General features: G+C 60.3%; 1 protein-coding gene across 2 annotated transcripts in view; it reads right to left on the bottom strand.

Moving 5' to 3' along the window:
* Positions 1–333: 333 nt before the first annotated feature.
* Positions 334–22726, bottom strand: part of TMPRSS6 (transmembrane serine protease 6) — a 33264-nt gene continuing 10871 nt past the window's right edge. For both annotated transcript variants that reach the window (XM_059681633.1, XM_059681634.1), the window contains exons 7-18: positions 19400–19604; positions 16365–16501; positions 15475–15587; positions 15052–15161; positions 8582–8727; positions 8113–8211; positions 7104–7217; positions 5769–5885; positions 5353–5521; positions 3372–3643; positions 1618–1754; positions 334–1113 (exon numbers count right to left, since the gene is read on the bottom strand). In XM_059681633.1, the coding sequence (XP_059537616.1) occupies positions 952–1113; positions 1618–1754; positions 3372–3643; positions 5353–5521; positions 5769–5885; positions 7104–7217; positions 8113–8211; positions 8582–8727; positions 15052–15161; positions 15475–15587; positions 16365–16501; positions 19400–19604 (1781 nt within the window). In that variant the 3' untranslated portion in view covers positions 334–951. The remainder of the gene's footprint in view (positions 1114–1617; positions 1755–3371; positions 3644–5352; positions 5522–5768; positions 5886–7103; positions 7218–8112; positions 8212–8581; positions 8728–15051; positions 15162–15474; positions 15588–16364; positions 16502–19399; positions 19605–22726) is intronic.

Genomic DNA, 22726 nt, shown 5'->3' with positions numbered 1-22726 from the left:
GAGACCTGGTGCTCCCTGCCCCGCTCCCTGCCTCCCACTTCCCAGCTCAGCCCACTGTCCAGATGACCCTCTGCTGGCTGGCTTCACAATGCTGCTCGAGGCCACCCCTGCTCCATCCCAACCCCCTAGGACACCCCTGCTCCCTGCTATGACAACTCTTGGTCGCCTCCACCCCTCCCTGTTGCTCTATCCTCTGCCCCAAGTCCCAGGAAACACACCCCGCACCTGTCCCGCCTTCTCTTAGAGCCTAGACTCTGGCTTCTCTTTCCTGCCCTGCCAGGACCGTCTCCACCCCAGCTGGCCAGCTCCTTCCCCTGCTAGTCCTGCTGAGGTCGGTGCCTAGGGCCCCATTCAATCTCAGAACAGGGCCTTGGGTCAGAGATTTTATTCCAGGCAGCTGAGCTCACCTCCAGGCCAGGCCAGCCGAGTGGGCAGTAGAGGCCCAGGGGCAGGGAGGGTGTGGTCCAGGCTCCACCCCCCTTTGGCTCACAGTGGCAGCTGGCCTGCTTGGCTGTCTCCGCTATGAGGGCCCCTCCTTGGGGGCACCTCCCACCCCCACCTCTCAAGTTAGGTCAGGGATGTCACAGCCTGGAATCTGCTCTCTGGAGTGGGTGCTCCCAAGCAGCTGCTGCACTGGGGGTGGGGGTGGGGTGAGGGGCTCAGACACTCCTTCTGGGACCTGGAAGCCAGATCCTCACTGCGGAGCAGTCCCCCCCGAGTTAGCAGGGGGGACAGGGCAGGGAGAGAGAATCGGGAGCCTGGTGACCATGCCAGGCTTACTGGGAAAGTATCGACCAGCTGCGGGCCCTCCTCCCTGCATGTGCCCCCTGGGGGGATGCCAGGGAGCAGGCTGGGGGACAAGATGCCACTCTGGCTCCCACAGGGCCCCGCTGCCCCAGAATACTTGTTCCCCGCCTGATGGGTGCCCTGAGCTCTGCAGGGGGCAGCTCCTCAGGTCAGCAGCACCTGCTGGATCCAGCCAATCACACCTGTGATGCGGGTGTAGACGCCAAAGTAGTTGGGCCGGCCGCAGCCCAGGCCCCAGCTGACCAGCCCCGCCAGGAACCAGCGGCCACTGGGCTCCCTGCACACCAGTGGGCCGCCCGAGTCGCCCTGAAAGGGGAGAGGAGAGACGGGGCTACATCAGGGCAGGGCGCCCGCTTCGAGGGCAGGTGCTGGCTGCTGGGGGTTTCTGGGTGACAGCAAGAAGGCCGCATTCCCTCTTGTAGCCTTGGCTTCCCTGGGCCCTTGCCTGGCCTCCAGCGTGTCCTGACTGGCCTGGAACTGGGGGTGTGTCCACACGCCCCGTCCACCCCTGCCTCCTCCTGGGGGCTCCTGGTCCTCTCTCCTGTGTCACCTCGGGCAAACTGCCTTGCGGTGGGCGAGGAGGAGAACTGGGTTCGAGCCTCAGACCTGCCTGCCCACCACAGTCTCTTCTGATCTGTGGCCTACAACCCGGGGCAAGTCCCTCAACCTCCTTGAGCCTCGGTTTTGTCATCTGTAAAGTGGGGACAGCCATCGCCACCTTGCTGGGGGCAAGCTGATGTGAGCAGAGGGCCAGACCCTGGGTGATGGGCACGTCACCCTCCCCCCGTCTCCCCCAGCCCCGGGAGTCACCTGGCAGGCGTCCTTCTTGCCCTTGTGGTAGCCGGCACACAGCATGCGGGGCGTCACCTGGTAGCGGTAGGCCTCACTGCACAGGTCCTGCGTGATCAGCTGCACGTCCACCTTCTGCAGGCCGTTGCTGATGGGGCCTGCCCGGTGTGCGGGGTCAAGGCCAGAGGGCAGAGGTGAGAAGATCCAAGGCGCCCCGGAGTCCCCGCCCTTCCTTCCACTGTTCCCTTGGCATCCCAGGAGCCCCCCTCCTGCCCTGCCCACCCCTGCACCTCCGCCTCATGGCCACTCTGTTCGGGCTCCCCCCCGGTGTGGCCCACGGGCACAGAGCCCCTGCCCAGAGCCTCCTGCTTGAGCCCATGCCACCTCCCCTCTGGTCTGGGACAGCCCCGGGATTCTCCAGAGCACACGTCTGACCCCCACGCGCCCTCGAAAACTCTCAGCACCGGCCCCTGTCCAACCCAGCGCTTCTCCGCGGGGCTCGAGAGCTGCGTGCGGAACCCAGGAGGCTCCAGCGTGCACTGGCCTGGTCTCGCTCAGACACCTGTTCGGCGGGGGAGGGCCAGCCACCAGTGCTTCTCTCCATGCCCTCGGCGGGTCTAACGCACAGGGCAAGGTCCTGCCCGCAGGTCCTCACCCAGCTCCCCTGCCTGCTCCCCGCGGGCGCTCGGCGTGCTGCCTTCCTGGGGGTGCCTTTCCCTCCGGGCACTGCCAGCTCACACTCCTCCCTCAGCCGAGGCCTCCCCTGGCCGCCTGCTCGGGGCTGCCTGCACCTGGCTGCCCAGGTCAGCTCTTGGCACTGTCTCCCCAGCGGATGCTCTCTCTCCATCTCCATACCCCTCAGCCCAACTCCATGTGTGGCATGTTGTGGCTGCTCCCCACTGTGTCATGGGATGCAGACGGATGAATGGATGAGCGCGGGAGCCAGCCCTGCCTTACCACTGCCCTCCCTCATCCTCTGGGGAGGTCACCATTCACCGAGCCTGTTTCCTCATTTATGAATGATCCGACAGTGCTGCCTCCACATTGTAACTCACTGCACACCTTCTAAAAGCCACAGGGCCTGGCTGGAGGGCTGCCAGCCCAGGCCCGGTTCACAGATGGACGGAGAGGTGGCCTCTAGGAGAGCCGCCGGGTCAGGTTAGGCAGGAAGGGGAGGAGCCCCCTGTGCTGAGAGGCCATAGCAGGAACAGCATGGGCTCTGGGGCCAGGCAGTCCTGGGATCCAGTCTCTGCTCCAGCCCTCTCTGCCTATGTGTCTCTGGCAGCAGCTAAATGTCTCTGCGCCTCGGTTTCCCCATCCATAAAATGGGGCCGTACTACTCACCCTAGGGTTATTGCGTGGATTAAATTAAATCATGTTCCCCTAAAATCAAACCTTATTTAAAAGCCTCTCCTGCCTTGCCCCCCAACACACACACACACACACACACACACACCCCTCCACCTTCCCACCCCGACTCCAAGGAGCAGAGGGTTGAGCTTGCCTGTGGGCTGTGGGCCCCTGGCCTGCCCCTTTACCCCACACAGAACCAAGATAACCTCCCATGACATCAGTTCTCCATAAATGCCCTTCCAGGAGGAAGGCAAGGGCCAGGAGGGCAGGAGCCCACCGGTAGTAAAAGATTGTTTTGTTCTGTGAAATCCAACCGCACTTACTCCTGGGACTTGCAGGTCTCAGGGGTGGAGCCCTGGGCCCCTTGCCCCGCCCCCTCTAGGCTAGACATTGGGGGAGGCCCACCCCGAAGGCCTGCTCACCCCACTCTCGTAGGGCGCCCCAGCCCGTGATCCAGCAGTGCAGGCCCGGCTCAAAGAAGTGGGAGCGCGCCGGCAGGCAGACGGGGCGGACGGCGGAGGAGCGCACCACGGGGTGGTCCAGCTGCAGCAGGGCCACGTCGTAGTCGTGGCTGTCCTCCTCGTGGTACGGGTGCAGGAGCAGGCGGCTCACCTTGAAGGACACCTCGCCCGGCCAGCGTGAGCTCTGCCACACCTTGCCCAGGAACACCGTCCACAGTGCCGGGGAGGCCATGCTGGGGGCGGGAGGGTGTCCGCTCAGCAGTGGCCTTTCCTGTGCCAGTTCCTTAGAGTAGCCGGCTTCACCGCCCCCCCCCCGCCCCGCCCGGCCCCCGGACATGGTCCCCACACCCATCCCCTCCTGCTCTGTGAGGCCAGGTAGTTGGAGGCTGGCACAGTGTTCAGTGTCCACTCTGGAGCCCGCCTGCCTGGGTTCCAGCCCCAGCTCCATCCGTTCCTAGATGTGTGTGTGCCTCTCTAAGCCTCAGTCTCCTTATCTGTGAAATGGGAATAGCATCTTCTACTCAGGTTTTTTGGGGGAGTGTAGTAAGACTGTAGGTAAAAATATTAACACAGTGTTGGGGCCTGGCCGACGTGGCTCGGTGGTTGAGCGTTGATCTATGAACCAGAAGGTCATGGTTTGATTCCCGGTCAGGGCACATGCCCAGGTTATGGGCTCCATCCCCAGTGGGGGGGGGGGGGGGGGCGTGCAGAAGGCAGCCGATCAATGATTCTCTCTCATCATTGATGTTTCTAGCTCTCTCTTCCTCTCCGAAATCAATAAAACAAAACAAAACACAGTGCCGGGCACCTGACAAGGGCCTCTCCTTTCATCTGTGTGCTTTATGGGTGGGGCTGCTGGGAACCGCTGAGGCTCCTCAGTCCTCCCTGGGGGACGGGTGGGGAGGGAGTGGGTGTGGAGGGATTGCAGACTGGGCCTTGTAGACCCCTGGAGGCCAGGACAGCCTTTACCTTTCAGGCAGAGGGGAGCCAGGGGTGGAGTGAAAAAGGGAGGTGGCCGGACCGCACTCAGAAAGGGTCTCCAGGGAACCTGGGCCAAGGAGGCAGAAGGGAGCAGGCTGGGCTGCGGGGGCCCAGTGTGGACGGGCAGTGGTGAGGGTTCGCCTGGAACACCGAGAGACTTCTGTCTGGCTCTGATGTGAGGAGGAGGGACAGCCTGTGCTGCCAAGTCCTTGGTTGGGGACTGCATAGCCCCAGGGCGGAAGAGGGGGGTGTGGGAGAGGAGTCCGGGGCTGGCCCTGCAGGGGAGGGCCCTGGGGACCTGGAAGATAGGCCCGGGGTGAAAGGGGGACATGGTAAGCCAGCACCATGCACGCGGGGAAGATGTCTGTGAGGCGGGGTGAGGTGTCCCTTGGGGGCGCGCCCGGAGGAGAGGGGTCTGCTCTCTGCTGTACCCCAGTGTCAGCCACTGCCCCTGGCGCATACAGGAGCACAACACACGTTGCTGAGTGGATGCATGAGCGAGTGAATGCCTGAAAGGCTGACCCAACTTAAAACAAGCTGCCAGCCCGACCAGTGTGACTCAGAGGTCGAGCAATGACCTTTGCACCAGAAGGTCACGGGGATATTCCCGGTCAGGGCACATGCCTGGGTTGCAGGTTCGATCCCGGGTAGGGGGTGTGCAGGAGGCAGCCGATCAATGATTCTCTCTCATCATTGATGTTTCTCTCTCTCTCTCCCTCTCCCTTCCTCTCTGAAATCAATAAAAATATATTTTAAAAAACAAAACCAGATACCAAAAGGACAGCACAGAGAGGTTGAGCTACCTGCGGCGGAGCCAGGACTGAACCCAAGTGTGGAAACAGCCATTTGGGGGCTCCTCACCAGCCTTTGCTCTGTGTGCTTAGAGTGTAGGGACACCGGGCCTCCTTGCACGGCCTTCCCTGCCCCCCAATTATGGTCTCGTCCCCACGCCCCCCCTCACCTGTCCTCCTGGAAGCAGTGGGCAGCTGTTATCACCCAGCGGTCAGCGATGAGGGCCCCCCCACAGATGTGTCGGCCCCGGACCTGGAGGCTGGCCTGCCATGGCCACTCACCCTCTGAGGACACGGCCCCGCCCACAATGCGGCCAGAGGGACCCTGGAGGCCACAGTCTGGGGGTGGGGAGGGGGACAGGGAGGGGCAGGAGGGAGGCCAGGGAGGCACAGAGACAGAGAGAGACGGAGAAGGGGGAGGGAGAGCGAAGGGAGACACAGAGAAAGAATGAAGGGCGAGTGAGGGGGCAGAGGTGGGAGGGAGAGACAGGTGGACACGTGGTGAGCTTTCCTCCTGCTTCGGGTGTGGACACCTCCCTCCGCCCACCCCACCGTCCGTGCCCGGGCCGCAGGGCGGGGCGCTCACCACAGTGCTGCTCATCAGAGCCATCGCTGCAGTCGGGCCTCCCGTCACACTGCGGGTTGGGCTTCTTGACGCAGCTGCGGTCCTCACACTGGAAGGTGAACGTCCCGCAGGGCACCCCTGGGATAGAGGGGGTGGGGCAGGGCACAGAGGATGGGTCCCCGAGCCCAAGCGAGCCTCCAATCGAGGCCCAGGGAGACGAAGCCTGGAAGAGCCAGGAGGTGACTGCTGAAGGGTCTCGTGAGCCAAGGAAGGTTCCCTTAGGCTCCCTCCGCGCCTCCTAAAGGCAGGCTGTGGCCCTCCCCCGCGCCCCGCCCCGCCCGACTGTCCTGTTGAGAGCAGGGCTCTGTCTCCCCTCTCAGACGGCGGCCCCCGACCTAGGGCCATGCCCCCCACTTCGGTGTGGTACCCAAAGGTAGAACTGCGCCTCCCCTTTCAGACTGGGCTCTGCACTCAGCCCAGCAGACCTCCCGGCCTTGGCCCCACCCAGCCGCCCACCTGCCCCTCACTGCTCCGCCTCCTGGCCTCCTTGCCTCCTGTTTGAATGTCAGGTCTCCTCAAAGCCCAGTTCCAAGCCTGCCTCCTCTAGGAAGCCTCCCCCGCCTGTGCTCCCCACCCTCCACTCTCCCCATGCTACTGGACATAGTGTCCAGAGGGCTTTGGGCAGGGACAGCCACCCATCATGTCTTCCTACCAACAGATGGTCCCCGGAGGGCAGGGGTCATATCTCTGGTGTCTTTTACTCCCACTGCCTCCCTCTGCCTCGCCTATCACTGGGCACCTATCACAATTGCGACCCCCAACCTGGTCCCTGCAAGTGTTGGTTGGCCAGTTGGATGGATGGATGGATGGATGGATGGATGAACCAATAGACACAGAGAGATGATTGGGAGACCAACAAATGGGTGGATGGATGGTCCAGAGGGGAGAGTGACAAACAGCTAGAAGGAGGGATAACTGAGTGGATGTAAAGACCACGGCATAGACAGGTGGTTGGACAGATCAGTGGATGGGTGCACGGATGGAGGATGGGACAATGGACATACAGATAGGTGGGTAAACAAATAAATGGGTAGAATGGTGGTTCAATGGATAGGGAGGTGGTTGGGCAGGCCAGTGACAGATAAATGAATGGGTATACACTCAAGTTCTGGCTGGAGAGATCGGAAGATGGATGGATGGAGGGATGGACAGGTAGGCATACACACAGATGGGTTGGGAAGTATTTGGACAAGAGAGCAGAAACCGTTGCCAGAGAAGCGTGCAGAAGGGCTGGGCTGTCTGGCTGAGACCCACTCTGGGGTTTCCCTCCAGACGCCTGGTCACACCCCACCCTACCTTCCTGGCACTGCTCTTCATCACTTCCGTTGAGACAGTCCAGCTGCCCATCGCAGACCCTGGACAGGGGGACGCACGTGCTGTCCTCTTGGCACTGGAATGTGGCTCTGCAAACTGTGGGGACACAGGGGGCCGATAGGGGGAGCCAGAGGGACAGGCTGGGCTTTGCCTTGCCTGGAGAACATGGATTGCCCCTCACAATGGCAAATCTCTCTCCAGCTCCTTCACGCTAGAGTTTCACAGCAGCCTGGTGAGAGACCCTATTTCATGGATGAAAACAGGGATGAAGTGACCTCTCCAAGGTCAGCTGGCTCAGCCGGAAGCGGAAGCCAGATGTTCTGGTTACAAATGAGGCGGCTTTCCCAGCACGCAGGCAGGGTCACCCCAGAGGAAGGCACACGCCCTTCCCTCCGCATCTCCTTTTGATGGGACAGAGAGGAGGGAGGTCTGGGGGTCAGACCAGAACAGGTTGCCCTGATGGTGAGGATCGGAACTCAGGGTCAGAGGAAGAGGTGTTATTCCAAGAGGCTTGGAGACCACCAGGCCCCTGAGCTCCTCCGCAGGGCTGGGCAACTCCAACTAGACTTGGCAATTCCAGTCTGAACCCCTGAGGTGGAGGGTGAGAGCCCATTCCAGGGAGGGAGACGGCGGCTCCCCCTGGGCACCCAGGATCTGCCTGCCCCTGCGTCACAGCCTCTCCTCCCGGCCCACCTCGGTTCCTTCCCGGCCGGCTGGCTGGGACAGAGGCTGGGGGTGATGGCCAGGCGGGGAGAAGCCCGAGCTGGGAGTCAGGAGACCTGGTCCCAGTTTGTCCCCACCACTGACTGCCCCATGGGAGGCGGCTTGCCCACTCTGTGCCCCCATCTTCCATCTCAGCACAGAGAGGGCACCCCACTTCCGGGATGCTGATATCAGGAACTGCACGTGGGGGTCTCTACTCAGAAGGGTGGGCTCAGCCAGTGCAGAGAAGGCGAGGGGAGAGGAGGGGGGCCACAGGCCGACTGCTCACCGCAATTTCTCTCGTCCAGGCCGTTGGGGCAGTCCTTGACCCCATCGCAGGCGGGCACGCAGAGTCCGTTCACAGAGCAGAGGAACTCTCCAGGGCACGCTGGGGGGAGGGTGCCGTTAGGGTGTGCCATCGTGAAAACACGCACAGATGCAGCCTCTGTGAGCTTCACTGCACCCCATGTACACATGCTGTGGACATGGTCCGTGTGGAATCCATGTCCAGTCTCACACATGCAGCACACATGCAGGTATGTATGAGTGTGTATACCTTGTGAACACACGCGACTGCTTTGCTTGCACACATAGGCACACACAAAGCTGCATCTGCGTGTATACACACATACGTGTTCACATGCCCACATGCACACACACACTCCCTTTGCCTAGCCCTAGGCACTCCCAGGGGTGGCAGAGGCCGGAGGAGGCTGGGGGGCTGGAGGGGCTGCCTCGCCCCAGCGGCTCATACTCACGATCCGACTGGTTGTACAGGCCGTAGTGCACCTGCACGCCGGGCCCGGTGAGGGAGACCTGGGAGGTGAAGTTGATGGTGATGCCGGTGCTGGCCACCACGGGGATCCTCTCGGCGTAGGGCTGCAGCGTGCGCAGGCCACACAGCCTGGGGCGACAAGAGACACTCTCAGGGCCCCTTGGGTCTGTCCAAAGGAAGGGGCGGCCTGGGCCCCGTGCGGACAGGGCAAGGACAGGGCAGCCAGAGAGGACGGGGGAGCTGCACCCCCTCCTCTGTCTTGATTTTCCCCTTGGGTGGCCTCTCACTCCCAGAACCATCTTCAGAAAGCAGCCTGGCTAGGCCACTCCCCTGCTCACACCCGGCACCGCACCGGCTCCCACTGCCTGCAGGATGCAGCTCAAGTCTGGACTCCAGTCCCCGTGACCAGCAAGTTAGGGTCCCTCTCAGAGCCTCACTTTCCTCCCTTTTGAAACAAGGGCCATTTGGTCTCTGTTGACCTGAAATCTAACAAAAGGGCTCCAGCGTGTCGGTAGAAGAAGCGCTGACTATTCCTCTCTGTGGACAGGAGAGGGCAGCCGCCTTGTGCTGAGGGGGGAGAAGGGACGGGGTGCGGGGGGGGGGGGGGAGCCACTCCCACTCAGGCACTGTCCCTCCCACAGAGACACCTGCATAGCCCTCTGGTCCCCCCGTGACCCTCCGGGGCCACTAGCGCAGTGCTGATGGGGTGCTCCTTCTCTGTGCCTGGTCACACCCGGGGGACCATCCCCCAGCCATAGAGCACCCCCACATCCCTCCCTGCCAAGAAGATGCTCTTGTTTCCCCGGAACCTCCCCGGAGGGGCAGCGTTCTCCCCAGAGAAGAGGTAGGAACCCTGGCATCGCACAGTGGGCACAGGGAGCTCACCCACAGGGAGCCGGGGTGGCCCTCGCCTCACAGAGCAAGTGGGTGCACTTTCATGGAGTGGACGGAACCACACCCCGGAGCAGCGTGGGGCTCCCTGCCTTCCCAGGTGGGACACCCTCACGGAACAGACGGGATGCTCCTGGGAGCGCCCCACAGGGAAGGGGGTCCCCCCGCAGAGCAAGTAGGAACGCCTTCACAGGTGAGGGGAGCACAGCCAGACCTGGTGGAAAGAGTCCGGAGAGGGCAAAAGTGCCCCAGCAGAGAAGGTGGGAGGAAGTCAGGAGAGCAGGTGGGAAGGCCCAAAGCATGCTGGGAATATCCCACTGAGCAGGTCACTTCCCAGGCACCGGGCACTTCCTCCGAACTTCCAGAACACGCTACGCACTTCAGTGCATCACCCAGTGAGTTCACCAAGGAGCCAGGGAGGACGCGCTGGGGCTGGGGCTGGGGCTGGGGCTGGGGCTGGGGCTGGGGCTGCAGCTGCGCGGCTGGGCCTATCCCACCCCTCCCTCAGCGGCTGCACAGCGGCAAGGCCTCACTGTACAGGGATCTGAGGGTCTTGAAGCAACGCCAGCTTCAGGGGCCGAGCCCTCACGTTCCCCGTGGCCCCCCCACAGTCCTGGCCAAAGGTGCAGCCTGCCTACATGGCCACAGTGACCGAGTTCTTGTCCCCACCCCAACAAATAGTTCTCAAAGTGAGGTCTGGGGACCCCTGCGGGTCCAGAGAAAAACTGATTTTCATAGCAATGCTCCGGTGCCATTTGCCGCTCTAACTCCCTCTCACGAGAATACAGTGGAATTTTCCAGAGACCGCATGGTGTGTGATGCGGGGACCAATTAAAGGCAGAAGCCAGTGTGGGATCCAGGGTGGTTTAGTCATCCAGTGATTAAAGGAACTTGCAAAAGTGTGAAGTGGTGTTATTTTTCTCACCAAATGCTATTGGTTTGGAAAAGATCATTTTTCAATAAGGGAAGTTAACATGTAATGGGTTTATCATGATTTTAAATCAATTGGTAAATGTGTTGATTCCTCCGGTTGTAATTTGTAATACTGTGAACACCGATTATGTAACGTGTATGCCAACTCTCCCGGGTGCTCCATAACTTTACAAAGTGTCAAAGCGTCCTGAGGTGGGGAAGTCTGAGAACCTCTTCTCTGCCTCTGACTGCCACAGCCCAGCGGGCGGCCAGACTGGCGTCAGGCACCACCAGGGGGCACCCCCGAGCAAGCCTGGCCCTCCTTGTCCTTTTAAAACGAAGGAATCCAAGGGATTTTGTCGTTTTTTAAGGAGGATAAACAAATGTTTCATAGATGGTTATCCACAGGGAACTGCCCCGGGAGCGGACAGGGGCCAGGGCCTGGGAAACACCGGGCAGGGAGGGGTGAGGAGTCAAGGGCATCCCTAACCCTCTCAGGGTTCAAGGACACGGGTCGCTGTCCGCACCCAGTTCAGGAGACTGTGGACCCCGGAGGCACCGGAGCCGGGTGAGGGGAGTGGAAACAGTTCAGTCTCGATCAGTGATGGCGAACCTATGACACGCGTGTCAGAGGTGACACGCGAACTCATTTTTTTGGTTGCTTTTTCTTTGTTAAATGGCATTTAAATATATAAAATAAATATCAAAAATAGAAGTCTTTGTTTTACTATGGTTGCAAAGATCAAAAAATTTCTATATGTGACACGGCACCAGAGTGAAGTTAGGGTTTTTCCAAATGCTGACACGCCGAGCTCAAAAGGTTCGCCATCACTGGGCTAGATGCTGCACGGTCTCTCCAGGTGCCAGCACCTGCGGACAGGACGTGTCCCCCACGAGAGCCCAAGAGGGAACTCCAGAATCCGCTTGTGGCTCAGCTGGCACCCCAGGAACCTGCCCTACCTGGGCAGCATTTGGCTCCCACGCTGGAGACCCGGGGCATGGGGGGAGGGAGAGGGCGGGAATTCCTGAACAGCCTCTTGGTTCCTAGGTGGCCAGACAGGCTGCAACCAATTACTCAGTCTGAGTCATTCAACTTAGAGATGATCAGTTTAGTCTATGCAGCGCGAGTTTGTTGGTTTTTTCAAATTTAGTCGCTAGATAACTTCACATCATAATCTAGATTCTTGTTTCTCTGTAAAAGTAAGCCCCAGAAACACTGGCCGGCCTTTGAGGCCACTGAATTAGGCAGGGCACACGTGGCCCTGCTACCCGTCCCACTGCCCCCAAGCGGCCTGCCTCAGGGGCCGATGCACCCACCGGGCCCTTTGCACCTCTAGCTCTCTGATTCCTCCCCACCCACCAGGTGCCACCTCCCCCACAGCCTCTCCAAGGAGCACCAGACTCCTCCCCACCCACCAGGTGCCACCTCCCGCCTCACAAGGGTACCCTCTCCAAGAGCACCAGACGTGTGAAGGCTGGGGAGCCCCCTTCTCATCTCAGTCACACAGTGGGAAGGCACATGTTTGCACTGGGGGCTGTCTGGGTTTGAGGGCTTTTCCTTCTTGTCTCAGATGGTAAGCAGGCACCCTGTCAATCATCTTACACATCAGCAACTCCACACAGGGAGGAATTCAAGAAAGATTGGATGGGCGGATAGAATGGTGGGTGGATGGATGATGAGCGGATGGAAAGGATGGATGGATGGATGGATGGATGGATGGATGGATGGTGGATGGATGGATAGATGCCAGGGTGGTAGAAGTAAGGAAAAAAATGGGTAGATAGATGAATGACTGAGCAGATGGAAGAAAGTAAGGGTGGAGTGGATGGATGGATAGGTGGGTGAAAGGGGGGGAGAGGAAGGAAGGAAGGAAGGAAGGAAGGAAGGAAGGAAGGAAGGAAGGAAGGGAGGGAGGAAGGAAGGGAGAAAGGGAGGAAGGGAGGAAGGGAGGGAGGGAGGGAGGGAGGGAGGGAGGGAGGGAGGGAGGGAGGGAGGGTGCATTCCCTTCCTGAGCGCAGGTCAGCCGGGGAGGAGGGTGGGGAAGGCAAGCAGGAGGAAGGAGGCAGCCAGCATCTGAGGGACCTGAGCCCGGACCTGGAGCTGCAGAGCCGTTTCAGGCCCAGCTTTGCCACAGAAGCGGCTGTGACCTGGCACACGGCTCAACCTCAGCAGCTTCAGTTTTCGTCTGTAAAAGGGGGACACTGTCTCCCGTGTAGGGGGCGCTAAGGAATAATGAGCAAATGGCTTCTTTGAAAGCCGGCTGCTGGCGCTGTCAGGCTGTGAGTTCATCTGGGGACCAGCTGGGGCTCTGCCCCCTCCTGCCAGCACCAGCGCAGGCGCTGACTTGGCAGTGTGTGTGTGTGTGGGGGGGGGCGGCGAGGGGGCCTCAGTGGCTGCGGCCAGTGCTGGCCGCCAGGGCCTCGGGGGAGCAGAAGGGCCCTCCACAGCCAGTGCAGGCCAGCGGGGCCCAGCAGGCCCGAGCCGGTGGCTGCCTGTCCCGTCGGGGGAGAGAGGTAGGCGTGGTTGGACAGATGGCAGGAGCAGTGACATCACAGGGAGGAAGCTGGGGAGGCAGGTTCCCAGAAAGGGGGAAGCCTCCTGCCATGACGCCCAGCCAGAGGGGTTCTGCGAAACAAGCAGCTGGCGGATCTCAGAAGGCCCCTCCCTGCCCTGCCTCCAGGCCCCTCCCAAGGGCATGAGGCCTCAGCCAGAGTCAGGGGGGCACCGGGACCAGCTGGGTAGAAAGCGGGGGGGGCGGGAGGGAGGTTGATAGAAAGTGCTCAGGGGAGTGAGGTGACGGGGCCCAAGGACACCCAGACAGTGGAGAGCCCGGGTGCTCCTCACGACGCTGGCACCTGAGGGATAAGAGGATACCTCTCTCTTGCCCTAACCAGTTTGGCTCAGTGGATACAGCATCAGCCTGTGGACTCAAGGGTCCCAGGTTCAATTCTGGTCAAGGGCATGTACCTTGGTTGCGGGCACATCCCCAGTGGGGAGTGTGCAGGAGGCAGCTGATCAATGTTTCTAACTCTCTATCCCTCTCCTTTCTTCTCTGTAAAAAATCAATAAAATATATTTAAAAAAAAAAAAAGAAGAAGACACCTCTCCCCGCCCCACCCTCTGTGCTCCCCGTCCGTGGTCACTCTGGGCCCAGGACTGTGCCTCCCCTTCCTACAAACCCGGCCTGGAAATCTACACCCGTCCCCAGGCCGCTCACGTCTCCACCACCCACGCAAGCAGATTTTCCAACAAACGCTCATTCAAATAATTTCCCAGCATCTGCATAGGGTGATCATTATCAGAAAGATCACAGTGAGAGGAAACGGCCTGTCCTCGGCTCACAGCTGGGAGGTACGCCTCTGCCTGCCCGTCCACACTCACGCGTGGACAGAAGCCCCGGGGCAGGGGGACACGAGTCTCCACCTGGGGACCCTGGGCCCTAACGAAGGTCTGAGAAGGCGGAGATGGGACTTTGCAGGCTGCTCTTAGAACGGGCTAGAGCCACGGGAACTGCCCTTCCTCTCATCAGGATGCCCATGGACGGGTCGGAAATGCGTGGGCCAGGAGAGTGAACAGCTGGCACGGCTGCTCAGAGGCTCTGCGGGAGGAGCCTGCACAAGCACATATACACACATGGATGCATGGACATGGGCACACGTATGCACACCCACACACAGGTCTGAGCAGGCCACCTGGCTCCACTCGGGTTGCTCCAGTCACAAGCTGGGTGACTTTGTGGAGATGGCTCCGCCTCTCTGGGCCTCAGGGTCCTCAGTGGCCCATGAAGGCAGCACAGGGACCTGCTTCCTGGCCAGGTTGTGGAGGACGAAGGACATGGCTCCTAAACCCCTTAGTGAGGGGCCTGCCTGGGACAGTGAACAACCAGTTATTAACTCAGGGTCGGTGCCTTCTGGAGCTTTCTCTGAGCCTGCAGGAGCCAGTGTCTTCCGTCCATGATCTCATTTAGTCTCCCTGGGTGGAGATGTGTGCATGCCCATTTCCCAGATGGGTTACCTGAGGCTGGGAGAGGCGAGTCCTTGCTGAGTAGGGAGGAGAGGAGCTGGGATTTGAACCCTGTGCTGCCTGGTGTTCACACCTAAGCTCTTTTCACAGCAATATTCCACTAAGAACTAATAAACACAACATACAGGGTGCGTCTCTCGGATGGATAAATAACTCCTCAGAGTTCCAGGCAGAAACCAGGCGGCCTCCATGAGCAAGGGAGAGGTTTAGGAAGAGAGCGGAAACGGATGGGGGTGCGGAGCCCTGTCAGGCCTCCCCCTCCGCACTTCCCCCCTCCCACCCCTTTCACCCCCCCTCCCACCTGGCTGCACCCTGAAGTCCCTCCCCACCACTTCAAGGCAAAAAGACAAGGACAAGAGGCAGGACAGTGGAGCCCTCCCAGCAGGGGCGCCAGCACCCAAGGAAATGAAACCACTTCACCCGAACCAGGGTCAGCACCCCGGGTGTCTGATGGCAAATGTGTTAGACCTTTGGGAGGCTGGAGGGGAGGCCGGGCAGGGGCTGGGTCAAGGGGTGGGCCACAGGCCTGAGCAGCCGCCCGACTGTTTTCCCAGGCTGTTCCTCTGAGGTCTGGGACTTGGGCTCCCGGGGGGTACCCGTGGGGAGGGGCAGGGTGCAGGGGGTACCTCCGGTTCTGGATCATCCACTGGCCCTGGGTGCACGGCAGGTCGTATTTCTGCCTCCGCAGTGCATAGGCGTCAAACCAGAGGGCCAGGCCGTAGTCGAGGGAGGGCACCTGCGACAGAGGAGCTGGTCACCAGGAGGCCTGCGGGCTGTGGCTGGTCTGGTGACCCCACCTTCTAGGACGACAGAGAGAGAAAGAGGCTGCCACACAGGGTGCCGACCAGGGCTGACGTCCGCCAGTCACTCAACAAACAGGCCTTGCTGGGGCCACACCCGCCAGCCCCCTCCCGGGGGGATCTGGACCCAGACTCGGTCTGGGGGTGCTTCAGCCAAGGCAGGACAGTGGGGCCTTCCCAGCAGGGGCCCCAGCGGTCCTCAGGGTGCTCTGGTCCGGCAGCAGGTGGGCGGGCAGGGGCAGGGCTCACCATGAGGTGCCAGGAGCAGTGGGTGCTGGGCGAGTAGTAGCTGGGGAAGTACGGTGTGCTGAGGACGCCCCGGGCCTCCAGCTGGCTCTCCAGGGTCAAGTTCACCTCGCAGTCTGGCCCGGAGAACAGTGGTTACACGGGGTCCCTCGGCCCCGTCCCACCGCACCTCCCCGCCGCCACTAAACGGTAAAGCCCAGTGGTTGAGTGTGACTGTGTGATCTTGGGCCTCAGCTTCCATCTGTAAAATGGGGACAATAGCAGGCCGTACCTCCTGGGGTAGTTGAGAGGATTACAAGGCAGAAAACACTCAGACCGCCTGGTACGTGGTACGTGCTCAACAGACGTTAGCCATTGACACTCGCTGTGCAGCATTGGGCCATTTACTCGCAAGCATGTCAAACTCGCGGCTGGTGGGCCGTGTGCCTCCTTTAAAGGCCTGACAGGGCTCCACACCCCCATCCGTTTCCTCTCTCTTCCTAAACGAGGCATGCGGCCCGCAGACCCCACTGTCCAGGTGGGTGCCAAGGGACGAGGGCTCGGGAGGGGCCAAGGAGAGGAGACAGAGCCAGGATGAGAGAAGGAGAGGAGGGAGAGAGACGATGAGCTCAGGAAAGAACATCAGAAGGCAGGAGGGAGAGGAGGGAGGAATGAGAGGTGAGCCAGCGTCTCCGGGGAGAGTGACGGAGAAGATGAGGGGCATGGATTGCGGCGAATAGAGGAGCGAAGAGGGGTGGGCTGTGAGCGGGAAGGAGGGGTGGAGAGCAGAGACTCTTCCAGAACCTCCCCTCTCCCTCAGCCCACACCAGCTAGAGCCAAGAGGGCGAAGGGCACGCCCAGGGGGCTCAGTGTCTGCCACCTCACCCCCACCCTCCAGGGCCCCGAGCCCTCACCCTGGAAGGCCACGGACTGCACGGAGAGCACGAAGGGGTCGTAGTAGCTGTGCAGGCCCTTCTTCCAGACCACCGCCATGACGGCGCCCGACGCCAGCACCTCCACCACCGGCTCCTGGCGGCTGCAGCCGTAGACCCTGGCGGACGGAGAAAGGTGGACTAGGTGAGCCGGGAAGGGCACCCGGCTGTGCAGCCAGCCTGCTGTGTGTTCACGGACAAGTCGCTGACCCTCTCTGGCCCTGGGGCTGCTTGGAGACCCTGAAGGGTCAGGCCAGCCCCTCAGGTGAGAAGGGCCAGGAGGGTGCTCCGACTTCTAGAGCTTTGCATCAGCGATGCCACAGAATGCTTTCCATCCCCTCCGAGTGCCCGCGACCTCTGAGTGTCCAGCCTGTGCCCGCAGGAAGACCAGATGGGCACCTGTGGGAACCACAACCTCCAGCTGGCTCTGGGCTGGGACAGAGAGGAGGCAGGAGTATGGCCCCCAGGCACCCCAGATGCCCCCCAGCGTTTGGTGCCCGGGTGCACATAATACAGGATGGGATCGTAGAATTCTAGGCTCTCCGGGGTCTGAATATCAGCCCTGCCAAAGCTCTCGGAGGTTGTTCAAGTCAGCTGCTCCATCTGCAGGTGGGCCAGCCGAGGGCAAGGTGCGCTGGGTGCTGGCTGGGACAGTGCCTGGGCACCCGCCCAGTCGGGGTGCCCTGGTCTGCCATCTTACCAACCTCGTCAAACTACCCCTCGCCTCCGACAGAACCCTCCAAGCCATTGCTAATTCATAGACCAATTGCCAGGCAGCCGCTAACCGTCCTCCCAGCGTGGGCCTGCCCCCACCCAGCCGCAAGGCACTGCCTGTGCATGATGTGCGGCCGTGGACTTGACCGGCGGGAGGGGCACCGATGGGGAATCACAGACATCCCCGCAAGTGTGTGTGTGAGAGCCAAACACAGCCTCAAACCCAGAGAGGAGTGAGGGGTCCCACGGAGGATCCTGGGGAGGGGCTCTCGCCAGGGAGGGAGATGGCACAGCCGCCCAGGTCCTCGTCCCTCCTGCTTCTACCACCTGGTTCGCTCTCACTGCTGGGTGCCCCCACCCTCCACACACCACGCCCTTCTCACCCTCTCCTGCTCATTTCCCCCAGAAAGTGGGAGATTAGAGTGTAGGGCAGCCATGGGCAAACTATGGCCCGTGGGCCAGATCCGGCCTGTTTGAAATGAATAAAACTATTGAAAAAAAAAAGACCGTACCCTTTTATGTAATGATGTTTACTTTGAATTTATATTAGTTCACACAAACACTCCATCCATGCTTTCGTTCCGGCCCTCCGGTCCAGTTTAAGAACCCATTGTGGCCCTCGAGTCAAAAAGTTTGCCCACCCCTGGTGTAGGGTCAAGAGGGACCTGGAGGTCACCCTTAAGGGGGGCTTCAGCTTTCAGTATTGGGGTATCTTCTCTTGCCTTTGGTTGACTTAGCAGCAGAGCCTTGTTGTAAGGAAAATGCCTCCAGCCTCCCGGGTGTGGGACCCAAGAAATGGAGCCAGGAGGCCCAGAATGGCGAGGGTCTGCTTTGTCTTCCATCGCCACTAACGTTCCCGCGCACGCTCCGGGGCGCATGTGTGGGGACCCCCAAACTCGTCTGTCACTGTAGACCTTCTCCTTGGGCCTGAGGTGGAGTGAGCCACCTGCCCAGGAGCCACAGTGAGTAGGGACAGAGCTAGCCCAGCTGCCGGGGGGCGGGCGGGGCACACGGAGAAGCCCCAGGGGAAGTCCTGAAAGTCAGATGTGGCCTGGCCTCCCTGCCCTGCCCAGAGCCCTCCCGGAACCAGCCCACACACGCCCAGACTGAGGTCACCTCAGCCCGCCAGCAGGGGCGCTGCAGTGGGAGTGCGCCGCCTGGGAGCCTGGAGACTCAGAGAGGCCTGGGAGCTGGGGGGAAGCCTCACCCAGCTCACCCTCCAGGACTGCCCAGATCTGAACAGCAAGCCCCCCCCGCCACTCCCCACCCCCGGCCCCGTCACCCTGGAAGCAGGACAGAGAAGGCAGCAGCCTGGCACCCCAGGGTCTTCCCCACCTGCCCTGAGCCTTGTAGGCCAACACCCACCTCCATCCTGTGGGGAGGTGACCAGGCGCCCCGAGACCAAGGCCACTTCCAGCCCTTTTCTGGCCTTCCCATCCCCCACTACCTGACCTCTGCCCTCATCACTTCTGTATTTTTTAAAAAAATATTTTTATTGATTTCAGAGAGGAAGGGAGAAGGAGAAACATTAATGATGAGAGAGAATAATTCATCGGCTGCCTCCTGGACTCCCCCTACTGGGGACCCAGCCCACAACCTGGGCATGTGTCCCAACCCAGGACCCTACAGTCCATAGGCCGACACTCTATCCACTGAGCCAAACCAGCTAGGGCTGCCCTGATCACCTCTGCACTCCACATCATACGTGGAGTGCAGCCCCACTCCTCACCTCAGGGACGCACAGGTAGTGCCCCGCTTCCCACGGGCTGAAGTTGAACTTGCTCCTGGCACCCAGTGCCCCTTGTGCCTTTGCCCCACTGGACAGCATCGCTGTGTGTGAGGATCTTGGCCCAGATGGGCCGATTTAAATCCTCACAATAGCCCTGCAAGGTAAGCGCGATTGTGCACCCATTTCACAGGTGAGGAAACTGAGGCTCAGAGAGGCAAAGTGACTTGCCTTAGGGCACACAGCAAGGAAGCAACAGCATGGGAGTTGGGAGACTCAGAAGCATTCTTCTAACAAGCCGCATGGCCTCCCAGAACTGACCTGAGGGGTCATCTAGTCCAACTTTTTTGCTACAAATGGGGAAACTGGCAGGGGAAGGGGACCCACAGACCACAGCCATTTCCAAATTCCCCTCCCGTCACCCTCTGGGCAGGCCTCGCTGTCTCCCTGATAGTGAACTTGAGGTCACACAGCCCCTGGTCTCAGAACTTCTGACCTTACAACACCACTTCCTTCCTCAATCCCCGCCCCTATCTCCACCCCCACCCCCCACCTCCCCACCTCCCCAGGAACTCACGAGGTAATGAGCCTCCTTTCCAGGGGCCCCGCCGTGTCGTACATGGCCAGCCGGTCCCGGCAGTCGGCCAGCGTCCACTCGAGCCTGAGCTTGAGCATGAGGTCCTCAGGGCCCTGCAGGTGCCACAGGCAGCTGGAGGCCAGGTAGTCGGGCCCCTTCAGCGGGAGGGTCTGGCCCCGGTCCACGTAGCTGTAGCGGTAGCAGCCTGGAGGGGGAAAGGCACAGGCCCCCTGACCTCTAGGGTCCGGGAGGAGAGACCTGGGGAGCCAGCCCCGGCAGGTCCCCATGGGACAGGGGTGGGGCAGGAAGGGCAGCTGGATGGGGGTCAGCCCAGAGGTGCTGTGTCCCATCTTTCTGTTCCCTGTGCCTTGATCTCTGTCTCCTCATGCACGCGTTCATCCGTAGGTTCGTTCATTCATTCATTCATTCATTCATTCGTTTAGCACTCACCGAGCTCCCTCTGTCTGCTGGGAGCACCAGGAACAGTGTGGACAGAAACAAAGGCCAGCGGTAACAGCCTAGGACCGCGGTCGGCAAACTGCGGCTCGCGAGCCACATGCGGCTCTATGGCCCCTTGAGTGTGGCTCTTCCTAAGCCTTAGGAGTACCCTAATTAAGTTAATAACAATGTACCTACCTATATAGTTTAAGTTTAAAAAATTTGGCTCTCAAAAGAAATTTCAATCGTTGTGCTGTTGGTATTTGGCTCTGTTGACTAATGAGTTTGCCGACCACTGGCTTAGGAGGTGGGGGCTCTGGCCTGGCCTCTGGGAAGGGAGTCCTGGGGGCACAGTGTGGGGCCCAGGCGGGCAGGGGCAGAGTCAGGCTTGGGTCCCAGACTCTCCGGCCGCTGGCTGCGGGGAGCCACGCCGAGGAGGCTGGAGACCAGCGAGGCGGCTGTATATGGAGAACCGGGTGAGGTTTCATTTCAGGGGGAGAGGAGGGAGTGTGTGCCAGGGGGGCTGGCAGCCCAGGGAGAGGAAGTGGGCTCCCGCTAACGATAACGAACAAGGAGAACAAGAGCCATTGCACTGGGCACGGGTTTGGTAGATGCTGGAACTGAGCTAAGGCTGTGCACACACCTCATTCGAAGTCTCCACGAAATAGCTGCTGTCATTGTCCCCTTTTTACAGAGCCGGACGGACAGACCTGAGGTCCCCCGACCTCTACCCAGTCTTCTCTGGGCCTTGGTTTTCTTCTCGGAATGAGGACAATGGCACCATCTTGCAGGATGGTCACAGAGCTTGGGAGGGATGCATGCAGAGTGCTCAGCAGAGCCCCTTGCACACAGTGGGTGCTCGATACATGCAGTGGCTGTTCTTTGGGTGGGTGTGGGGCAGAGGGCGAAGGTGAAGCTGCAGCAAAAGTCCTGTGACTTTCCACCCTTCAGCTGGCTCCCCTGGAGGCTCAGACGTAGCCTGTCTCATCGGCTTCCCTCCCTTCACACCTCCTCCATCACACGGACACACCCACTGCACCGCAGCCCGAGGCTGTGTAGTCCCTGAGTTTTGTATGCGGTGCTAGGGCTTGCACAGCAGAACCACCCACACCAAGCATGTCAAACTCACAGCCCACGGGCCGCATGCCTCGTTTATTTGGCCCGCGTTAGCCTTTGAGTTTGACATGCTTGACCTGCACTGTTCAGTCATTCAATGGGAACCTCCTCTGGGTTTGATTTAGGCACCAAGGAGCTGCAGGGAGCAAACCAATCTCGCCCACGGAGCATACATATCGCGTTTAACCCTCATTGCGAGCCTGTGAAGCAGGGAGGCTGTGTGACCTGCCGGGAAGCAGAAGGGATGTGGCCCAGCTCGAGGCCCAGCTGCGGGAGGGGGAGGCAGGCTGGTGTGCAGGGAGTCCTCTCCGCGCCCAGCCCAGCACCACCTCTCCTAGGCAGTGTGACCCTGGGCTAGTCACTAAGCCACTCTGAGCTCTGTCAACGGACACAGCATAGTCCCTGGCCCACCTCCTTCTCTGAGTGGCTCTGGCAGACAAGAAGGCAATGCAGTGAATGCTTTGCTCGGCTATGCTGCCTGCTGCTCGGCTCCCGGTCCTGACCTCCCATCCTGCCCCCAGTGGGGAGCTGACCTCCCCCCGGGAGAGACTCCTGACATTTGCCAGGGAAGGGACAGGCCTGGGCACCTGCTCAGCCAGCAGCTGGGGAGGGGCGCCTGGCTGCTCCTTGGTGTGTCTTCCTTAAATCCGCTCCAAGCTGATGCTTTGCTCTTGCCATTGTTTTGAGGCGAATTACATGGAGAGGCAAGTGCTGGTCTCTGATGATAACCGAGCACCCTGAGGGAGCCTGGTACCTCTGGTCGCTGGGAGAGTCAACGAGCCTGCCTTACGCTTCTCCTCACCCAGCTGTGCTCACACGGCTCCCTCTGCCCAGCTGCCCTTGCCCCTTCCCAGCCTGACAGGTTCCTACCGGGGCCTGCCGCCCCCTCCTCCATGAAAGCTTCCAGGATCCCTCCCCCCGCCCCCCCCCCCCCGGTCAGGAGCAGCTCCCCCCTCCTTCCAGAGGCACGTTCCATCCTCTGGTTGGATGGTGGCCCTATCCCCAGGGCAGAGCGATGCCCTCTGTCCACTGCCCGGGGCCTCTGCTCGGGCACTGGCACCTTCAGTGGTGTGACTCTGTGAGTCTGTCTCCCTCCTGGGGCTCTGAGCTCCGCCGAGGGCAGGGGTGAGGACATGCCACCTGGGCTCCCCAGCTCAGGCGTGGGGCCTGCATGGAGGAAGTGCTCAAAAAGCCTGTTGAAAGGATTCCAATGGTCATCTCCATCCCGTTACACTGTTCCCAGGGGGCTGGGGCTCCAGGCCTTCATGGAACCAAATAAGGGAAACTGCAAAGAGACTGCCAGAAACCTGGGGCACGTGGACACCTGGCACGGGCAAGGGCAACAGGAGGGCCCATCCCAGACCAAGGGGCTGAGCTACGAAAGTCCCAATGCAGTGTAAGATGCATAGATGGATGGATGGATGGATGGATAGAATAGACAGATCCTAGATAATAGAGAGGTAGATAGACAGGGTAAAAGGGTGACAGCTAATAGGTTATAGATATATGATAGACAACTGACAGATGATAGAGAGGTAGAGATAGGTGATAGATAGATCGATCAATAGATAGATAGATAGATAGATAGATAGATAGATAGATAGACATAGATAAGATAGACAGATGATAGATAATAGATAGATGATAGACAAGTAATAGATGATAGAGAGGTAGAGATAGGTGATAGACAGGTAATGGATAGATAGACAGACATAGATAAGACAGATGATAGATAATAGACGATAGATAGATGATAGACAAGTAATCGATGAT

The sequence above is a fragment of the Myotis daubentonii genome, chromosome 2, assembly GCF_963259705.1.
Source record: "Myotis daubentonii chromosome 2, mMyoDau2.1, whole genome shotgun sequence".
Classification (NCBI taxonomy): Eukaryota; Metazoa; Chordata; class Mammalia; order Chiroptera; family Vespertilionidae; genus Myotis; species Myotis daubentonii.
The sequence above is the reverse complement of the archived record's forward strand: the minus strand, read 5'-3'. Positions and strand labels throughout refer to the sequence as shown.